Raw genomic sequence first — 9,941 nt, 5'->3', positions numbered from 1 at the left:
CTACATATAAGTTGTGGTAGTGCAAAATATCATTAGTTGAGGTTTATATCTGGGATGTGCAACAATTGTCAATGAAAAATTTTAGGTACATATATATATGCTTACCAAGAAAGTTGAATGGGACCACGGCCATATTAATACTGCTTACCAGCAGCACATGGATAACTGGGATTGGGGGAACAGTAAGTATCTTTGTTTATTTCTTCAATAAAGCAATATCCCCAAGCGTATGGTCCATCAGGTGCAGTCTTCCATCCCCCTGAACAATTATATATAATCATGATCACCTTGCAAGTTTACAACTTAATTAACTCAAATATAACTAGAATTAGGGATCGAGAGTGGAAAAATAGAAATGAATAAGGATAAAATAAGAGTTGGAATCCCTCAAATATAAAAAATTACAATTATATATTTAACCATAGAGTATTGCTAGTTAATTTCACAAAATTTAATTTATTGGACAATGAATCTCATTTATTTCTAAATGTGACATCAATACATTGGTGAATAAATTTTATAAAACTTAGACTATATTATTAGGTTTGTCAAATTTGTTCACCAAATAATGAATTAATATACACATATTGAGATGTATCGATATACATGTTAGTATGTATTTTCCTTGTTATAAACAAAAAAAATATAGATCTTCACACAGTAGCTACTAGTGACTAGTACAACATATATTAAATAGAAAATGTGAAGTAAAATGAACTGGTAATTACCGGTGGTTTCATGGGAGGTTTGGGCCAAGAAAGCAGCAATCTCCCTTTGACGGGTGGCATTGTCGCCTGTGGTACCAAACTCAGGGAAGGAGTTAGCAACCTCAATGAAAGCATTGTAGGTATAAAAGTTTTTGGCAGGGCAAGCATCATCATTCCGATGCTTAAGCATCTCATTGAAGGTGGCCCGTGGTATGAGATCACCGTCTGGACCATCGTCGTCACCGCCACCGCCACCGCCGTCGCATTGGCTTTGGCAACCATCTCTGCAGTAAGCATCGCCAGTGCCACACCACCCGAACTGGCTGCAGCAAAGCCCTCCCGGGCAGACAGCTCCCCCGGCCTGCGTCCCACACTGCTCTGCCGAGCCTCCTTGAAAGGAGGAGAGCAAAAGAGAAACAAAGAACAAGGCCCAACACCACATTATGGTATTCATTTCTTTGTACATCATGTTTTGGTTGTTGTTTTGATGAGGAGTAGTAGTGGATGCATATGGATATGGGGGGTTATATATAGGGTGGTGGTGGTGGAATGGTTAGCTAGTATATTCCTTTATACTCATACACACGTACGTTATTCTCATTTTTAATTTACACGTTTATGCTATTATTTATAGTCGGTAGTCAATTAAACTCATCATATATATTGGCTAAAACATTAAACCCAGCTACATACCTAACACAATTACCTTGACCATATATCAAAAAGAAGAAGAAATCCCAAAATTGCCTCCAGGCGCGCGTCAAATCCAACAAAAACACCGTATGTACATTTGTTACTAATCCATCTATTACAATGGACGATAAATTTATACTTTTAAAATACAATATTAATAAATATATGTATATTATAATATAAGTGAATTGGTAATATTACACTACGTGTTATAATATAGTGGATGACGAATTTATAATTTTATCATAGGGTAAAATACATTTTTGGTCCCTGTGTTTTGGGCTAAAAGCACATTTGGTCCTCGTGGTTTCAATTTTGCCAATTTGATTCATGTATTTTATGAAGTTTACAATCTTAGGATAATTTTAACAAAAATCAAATCTTCAATTTGGGGAAAAGTTATCCTCTTATTTTCAAGAAAAGTTTTGTTGGGGAATTGAAAGATCATCTTGTGGACTTTCTAAAACCACTTTCAATTTTTATTTTCATGTTTATTTGCTAAAGAAATTGAGGTTCACAAAATGTTTAGAGTTCGAACTTTAAATTCTTGTTTGAAAATAAAAAATTCAAGGTTATATACATGCTTTTGAATTATTCTTGAGTAAAACTTGATAATTTAAACAAGTTATTAGTTTGATTTAAAAAATTTTTTTATGTTAGGTGTATAATGTACCAAAATTGTAAAAAATATAAAATACAAAGACCAAATTGGCAAAATTGAGACCATGAGGACCAAATGTGCTTTTGGCTCAAAACACAAGGACCAAAAATGTATTTTACCCTTTTATCATATAATTAATATTGATAATAGAAAATTTTAGATTCAAGAGCTTCCGAAAATATGTCAAAATTGCCTCCACGCGCGTGTGAAATCCAACAAAAACACGGTAGGTACGTACATTTATTACTAATCCATATGTTATAACATGATGAGCAACAAATTTATATTTTTAAAATATAATATTAATAAATGTACTTATATTATAACATAGGTAAATTAGTAACATTACACTAAGGGCCAGTTTGGTATTGCTGTGTGAAAAAATAGCTGTGAAGTAAAGTCAGCTGTAAAGTAAAGTAGCTGAGTGTTTGGTAAAGTATGTTTTTAAAAGTGCTGTGAGTGCAAAAAACAGTATCAAAGTGTTTGGTAAATGTTAATGTAAAAGTGCTGTGACTGTGTATAATTACTAAAATAGATATGATGCTAAAAGTGTCTTTCACTTATTTGTTTGGTAAAAATAAAATGTGTTTTACTTGTTTTTTAAATTTTTTGCTACAAATTTTTATTAGCATTAATTTTTCTAATAACAACATTATTAAATAACTATGTCTATTATTTTTTTAGGTATATTATAATTTTAATCGTGCAAATAAAATATCATAATTAATTATTAAAATATAAAATATAACTAACAATGGACATATTTTTTAATTTAAAATAAACAAATTAAAAATATAGAAATCAATGAGAATATTATGGGTAAAATAAAATATTCATTGTTGCTGTGATTCACTGCAGCTTTCAAAAGCACCTAAAAACCTGCTTTCTGTTTTTGTTGTGGGGAGTTGAGAATTGTGAGAAAAAACAGTTTTTAATTTTTTTACCAAACACCAAAACTGCTGTAGGTGATTGAGAATTGTCATCTACAGCAGCTTTTAGGTCTTCCACCGCAATCCCAAACGGGGCCTAAGTGTATTATAATATAGTGGACGACGAATTTATGATTTTATCATATAATTAATATTGATAATAGGGAATTTTAGATTCAAGAGCTTCCGAAAATATCTCTTTTTAGAACCTAATCATCTGATTGAATTGTAATTGTAAATTGTAATTTAAATCCAAAATTTTAATGCCTACATACAAGTCACTATACCCAATATTATTCCATATTTTTTACGAAATATGTCATTATACAGTGTCATTCTCCAACGCATATAATTTATACTCAGACATATGTTATTCCCATGTTTTAAACCTTTTCCCACACGTTTTTAAATTGTACATAAGTTCAAATCTTTAATGCCTACCTACAAGGCCGGCTTTTTTATCTTTTGTAATAGGCTTTATATATATAAAACAAAAAGGGCAAAAAACATAGATGTCGATCAATTAAACACATATTGACAAAAACATTAAACACATGCAGCTAACCCTGTAGATGTATATGCTGGTCCCTCTCTTGCTAAAACATCATATATGTATATATATCAGACCCTTTATATTAAAGAATTTTTTAAATAATTTTATTTATAGGATCTAACTTAGTATTAATAAATATACATGTTATAACATAATGATTGGCGAATTTCTAATTTTATCATATAGTATTGATAATAGGAAATTTTAAATATAAGAGCTTCCTAAAATATCACTTTTAGAACCTAATCAGCTGATTGAATTTTAATTGTAATTTAAGTCCAAAATTTTAACGCCTACATACAAGTCATTATGCCCAATATTATTCCATATTTTTTACGAAGTATGCCATTATACAGTGTCATTCCCATTTTTTACGAAGTATGCCACTATACTCATACATATGTTATTCCCATTTTTTGAACCTTTTGCCCACACGTTTTTAAATTGTAATATAAGTTCAAATCTTTAATGCCTCCGTATGTAGGCTTTTTTAGCTTTTGTAAGAGGATTTATCTTATATAGTATCATTATGACAAAAAGTAAAAAAAAAAAAAAAAAGTACATGTCAATTAAACACATATTGACAAAAACTTTATGTTGTTTGATAACAAAAAACAAATTGCAAGTGGGTTCAACTCAATGCAATTCAATACTTCACTCATTTGTTAGGTACTTAGGTCCATCAGTCTTATACAATATTAATCAAATATGAAATTATATAATCATCTAAAAATATATGAGCGAATAAGAACAATGTGTGTTCTAATAGATACTGAAATATTCAATAATTAAATGACGAAAAATAAATTTTAATTTTGTTAAATTTTTGTAGAAATAATTCTATTATAGGAATCATAAAAATAAATTTCGAACCATTGAACCACATACCAGATGACCTCGATCATAGCAATATCTCTTCTAGTTTTTAGCGAAAGACATACCTTTTAAGAAGTAATGTTTTTTTACTTCTAATTACTTTGATTATGACGTGTAGGATAACATAAAGTTGGGTAGTGTAGATAAATTTATGTCACATGACTCACATCTTATTAATTAGGACATTTTGTCACCTCTCACTCACGAAAAGAGAGTTTCTAACTTTCTAGGCTTGGTGCAAAATAGATGGTTATAGACTAGCCTTGTTTGATGTCTAAGATTATATTAATTTATATAAAAATTGTTTGTTTAATTGATAATAGTTACATAAAACAATTTTCAATTTGATTGATTTTGTGCATAAGTGATTTTTAAAGTATGATCTAAAAAAATGAATGGTTTCCATCATAATACTACATTGTAGATTGATCAGAATAATAGAGTAGGTCAAAGGGGAAATTAGATTAGAGAAGATAGCTAGCATTTCTCTTAGTGGGATTAAGTTTTCCCTTATTGCTAATTCATCTTTTTCACATGTTCTTTCTTTTAAGTTAGAAGACATATTTCATCTTCTTTCTTGAATACACATAAATCTAGGCGCGCATTTAACATATTCAATCTAATTCTAAGTACCAAATGAGGCCCTTAATGTTCAACAAGCGTTTGTTGTTCTAGCTAGTTAAAGATCATCTTTGGATCCAACAAAATTAAAGAAGAACTAACTAGAAAGAGAATGCGCCTTCTTGTGCCCAACTAAATCCTCAATGGAGACGCTCACAGCAACCAGGTGGGAACTGGGAAGTCCAAAACCATGAGCCGAAGGTCCAAGGAGTGACCAAAATTGGCAAGCCCATCGGCAACACAGTTCTTTTTCCTGTAAACATGGCCCAACTCACACCTCGGGTTCCAACACATGCAGAAGCTCCTTACAAGCCTTTGGATAAGGGGTGTAAATCAATATTGCATTGCTTCACTATCATCACATCCATTTCAATTCTTGTTTTTCTTTTTTCTCTCTTGGAGAGCAATGCTATCCATTTACATTGTGTAATGGTAAGTAGAATGGCCCATATATTAAAAATTGGCATATATCCTTGCACCTAAAATATGGTAATGGAGATTTGCTCATTTTGTTTCACATTGTGCTTTTTTTTTTTTGAATGTGTCAGATAAATGCCCCTGGTTATTAGCTAAAAATTGAAGATAATACCTATTTTGCAATTGAATCAGAAATGCTGACCATATTATGGTCTCACGTCATAATCGGGCTAGCTTGTTTTCTCCATGGCCATAAAATGTTACTATTTTGACCTTTTTCTCACTACTACAAAATCAGTTATTCCTGGCGGAACTAAATCGCCAGGAATAAGAATTTGCTGGCGGACATATAGCTAAATCCGCCAGAATTATACATCCGTGGCGGATAGGGTCTCCGCCAGGATTGAAACCGCAGGCAAAACACTTTTCCTGGCGGACAAGTGTCCAAATCCGCCAGGAATACCATTTTACGCTGACAAGGCATTCAGTAATTCGTGGCGGATATATCCGCCGGCATTAATTAATTGGTGGCGGATATATCCGCCGGCATTAATTAATTGGTGGCGGATATATCCGCCGGCATTAATTAATTGGTGGCGGATATATCCGCCGGCATTAATTAACTAGTGGCGGATATATCCGCCGGCATTAAAAATATATCCGCCGGCATTGATAATATATCCGCCGGCATTGATAATAAAATAAATTAGAAAAATTCTTTCCTGGCGGATACAACCGCCAGGAATATTGAATATAAATAAAAAAAATAAAAAAAATTATATTTGAAATAATTAATATAAAATTAATTAATTAATATAAAACATTTCAAATAATAATTATATACTAATAAAGATAAAATCCTTCAACTAACAATACATGTCAAATAATATTGTTTCATCAATAAAGATAAGATAAAGTACGCAAACAAAAGTAATCTACTCAAGTCCAGCAGCAGAACCCGAACCAGAAGCTGAATGTGACCCTGATCCTCCCTGCGGACCAAACTGTCTCATAAATTCATCATCGCCTAAATTGCCGGAAAGCAATCCGGAAAATCCAACACCCGTAGAATGATGTGACCCACCAGGAGATGGCTGAGAAGGTACCTCTGGCCGATACATAGGCATCTGCAAAGGTGACTGCGGCATAAACGACATCTGGTACATAGGATGCATCGGGAACATTCCATAGGGAGAATGTGGAGGCTGACTCTGGCTAGAAGGCTGTTGTTGATGCGAGCTCTGCGGGTGTGTCTGAGGCATAAACGGCATCACTGGCTGTTGTTGCTGCAAAATCATCATCATCTGTTGTTGCTGCTGCAGCTAACAAATTATAAAACAAAATAAAAAACAAACTTAATTAACAAAATCTGAAAATAAAATCAGAAATAAGAGAGAAAGAGAGAGAGAGATTACCGGAGCTTGGTGGGGAGCGTGGACGTGGAGCTGCAGCTGAGCGCGGTGGTGGCAGATGAAGGAAGAAGAAAGATGGAGGAGATGGAGGAGATGAAGGAATCGGCGCGAGCTAGGAAGAAGAGAAGGGAAAGAGAAGAAGAGGAAGAAGGAGGGAGATGCGGCGCGAGGAAGAAGAGAAAAGAAAAGAGAAGAAGAAAGAGGGATTAGGTTAAGGCACTCAATCCTGGCGGTTTATTCCGCCAGTATTGATCAATACTGGCGGAATAAACCGCTAGAATTGATTAATCCTGGCGGATAATATCGTCCGCCAGGAATGCTTAAGCATTTGTGGCGGACACCTCTAATCCGCCAGCATTGTCCGCCAAGAATACACCTTTTTGTAGTAGTGTCTCTTCTAATTTTATTAACTATTTGATAAAATCTTTTTGAGAAAAAAAAAAAACAAGTCAAATTTTGTGTTATTTGAAGAATTTTCGCCCTTTTATTTAGTTTTAGACAAATAACTCTTGAATAGTGCTTGAACTTCTCAAATAAGAAGAAACTCCAGATTATTAATGAGCTAATAATCATGAAAAAATAATGTGTTCGAACAACTCTTGAGTAGTGTTTTATATCATTTGGTGCTCAAATATTTAAATTTGTAACGTCTTAAATATTATGAGGAATAATATTAGATCAATAACTAGTTAAAGTCTTAAAGTTATTTCAAATGCTAAAACAGCATGATATATGTGCCTTTTATTCTCATAACTAGCCATCACATGAAGCAGTGTCACAAGTACAGTGACAACACCACTCCTAAAAAAAAAAAAAAAAAACCTCTTACATTGATTTTTATTTTTCTTTATTTAAAAAAGGAGGATCGAACTTTAGTACATTGTGGGTAATTTTACTACTTTTTCAACTAAGCTACCCAACAACAGCACTTCGATCATATGTACATTGACTTGGGGCAGAATTAACTGTGGGCCAATTCAATAACATTGAGTCCATTCCCAAAAGACTTCTGCTTGTAGCAGTCGAGGTTGTCACCATACCCAACCCCAAGCAAGTCACAATACCTCTTAAAGAACCCAATGCGATCCTCCACCTGAGCAGTCCGACCCTTACCACACTCAAGTCCACCATTGATAATGTTTGTGATGACCCCATAACCTGGGTTCCGTCCAGCCGACTTGTCCGCCCCGGACGGACTCCACCGGCCGGTGATCACGTCGTGGCACGAGGGCTTGGGAGACTGTGGGGTCATCCAGAACCAGAGTGCTGTCTTGAAGGCAATGACAGGGTCTGAGGAAACAAGGTCTGGGTTTTTCAGTAGGTCTGCCCCTATGGCTTTTCCACACTGTCCATAGTTGTAGTTCCTATATATATGTTGTGATAGTGTAAATGTCATTAATCTTGGTACATAATTTCGATGTGGGACAAAATTTAGGTATATATGCTTGCTTACCAAGAAAGTTGAATTGGACCACGGCCATAATACTGTTTTCCAGAGGCACATGGATAATTGGGATCCGAGGCACAGTAAGTTGATGGGTTTTGCTCCTTCACATAGCAATATCCCCAAGAGTATGGACCATCTGGTGCACTTGGCCATCCCCCTGCACAATTACCATGCCAAAATGGAAAATGGAAAATGGGAAGTAAAAAAATTTGCTCTACATTACGAAAAATGAAAAATCAATACGAGATGTGAACGAGCATTCTCAAATGCTAAATTAACTACAGGCTTTCAGACACATTTTAATTAAAATGCACACGCGTTGCTCACATGCAAAGCCATCATTGATAATTAAGGTACATGTATGTAGCTTGTGCTGCTCTGCAGCTGCTTAAGTAAATGAATTACTGACCGGTGGTTTCATGGGAGGTTTGGCCTAAGAAAGCAGCAATCTCCCTTTTACGGGTGGCGGTGTCGCCTGTGGTAGCAAAGGCAGGGAAGGCCTTGGCAGCCGCAATGAAAGCATTGTAGGTATAAAAGCCTTTGGCAGGGCAGCCACTATCTTTTTGATGCTTAAGCATCTGATCGAAGGTGCCGCTCGACACCAGACTCCCAATGTCTCCACTGCCGCCATCACCACCGCCGCATTGCTCTGCTGAGCCTCCTTGGATGGAGGACAACACAAGAGAAACGAAAAACAAACCCCAACACCCCATTTTCGATGGTACTAATTTCTCTGTTTGTGTTTTGGTTGATGTTTGAGAGTGGATGCATGAGGGGGGCTATATATAGGGTGGTGGAAAAAGTTAACTCAACAATGGTGGGTAGCTACATTTTTCAGTCTTATCTAGTAATTCATTCTTAGGATTTGGATCTCTGCTTGTTTTTATTCTATTCGTTTCTATTTGGTTTTTAATTTTAGTCATATATTTACCATCTAAGAATAAAAAAAAATGAAATAGATTTTTAACATTTTCTTAATTGTGAATAGAGTTATATAAACTATTAACAAAGCTATATAAACTTTTAACTTTTTTTCAAAAATTAATGAAACTAATCATGTGTACTATATGTAACTGCATTTTAAGAGATATTTCAGACTATTCATCAACTTAAATTTTGGCTTAAATTTTTTTATGAAAATTAATATTTATACTGTTTTGGTACAATTTGAAAAATTTGTAGATTAAATTAATATTTTTTTACAATTAATGAACTAAACTAAATTAAAAATTATAGTAAAATTATTAGATTATTTGTGTATTTAACCCTACTTTTTATAAGGTCCATTGATTTTAACTACTAAATTTCAATAACTTTTTAGTTAAGTACTAAAATTAAATAGCATTTTAGATTAGGTACTAGTTGAAAAGTCTAACAAATTAATAAAGTAAAATGTATTAGAATTTACAAATATTACATCACATGCCACTACAATAAAAAAAAATATTACATCACAAATATTACATTAATTTATACTATATTGTATTTTAAAAAAAAATCAATACAGTCACAACTTAACTGTGACTGTCTTCATAAATTGAAAAAGATAACTCACACCACTATACTATATATTATTTTGAGTAAAAATATTGTTTTGACCTCTATTTATACTATATTATAGTATA

General features: G+C 33.6%; 1 protein-coding gene across 1 annotated transcript; it reads right to left on the bottom strand.

The window, feature by feature from the left end:
• Positions 1–7,578: 7,578 nt before the first annotated feature.
• Positions 7,579–9,052, bottom strand: LOC147276320 (endochitinase-like). The gene is made up of 3 exons (XM_086255224.1): positions 8,726–9,052; positions 8,323–8,473; positions 7,579–8,233 (listed from the first exon to the last, which is right to left on the bottom strand). Exons 1-3 carry the CDS (start codon positions 9,027–9,029, stop codon positions 7,831–7,833), a joined length of 858 nt encoding a protein of 285 aa, XP_086111350.1. The 5' UTR covers positions 9,030–9,052; the 3' UTR covers positions 7,579–7,830.
• Between the last annotated feature and the right edge of the window lie 889 nt (positions 9,053–9,941).

Source organism: Dryas octopetala, chromosome 8, assembly GCF_963921425.1.
Source record: "Dryas octopetala chromosome 8, drDryOcto1.1, whole genome shotgun sequence".
Taxonomy (NCBI): Eukaryota; Viridiplantae; Streptophyta; class Magnoliopsida; order Rosales; family Rosaceae; genus Dryas; species Dryas octopetala.
The sequence above is the reverse complement of the archived record's forward strand: the minus strand, read 5'-3'. Positions and strand labels throughout refer to the sequence as shown.

What these genes read in the sequence shown, in the direction of transcription:
- LOC147276320 (XM_086255224.1), bottom strand. Translation starts at nt 9,029, where the DNA reads ATGGGGTGTTGGGGTTTGTTTTTCGTTTCTCTTGTGTTGTCCTCCATC. An exon ending in AACCTCCCATGAAACCACCG is followed by an intron (nt 8,474 to 8,725) that starts GTCAGTAATTCA and finishes GTAATTGTGCAG; the next exon opens with GGGGATGGCCAAGTGCACCA. An exon ending in GGTCCAATTCAACTTTCTTG is followed by an intron (nt 8,234 to 8,322) that starts GTAAGCAAGCAT and finishes ACATATATATAG; the next exon opens with GAACTACAACTATGGACAGT.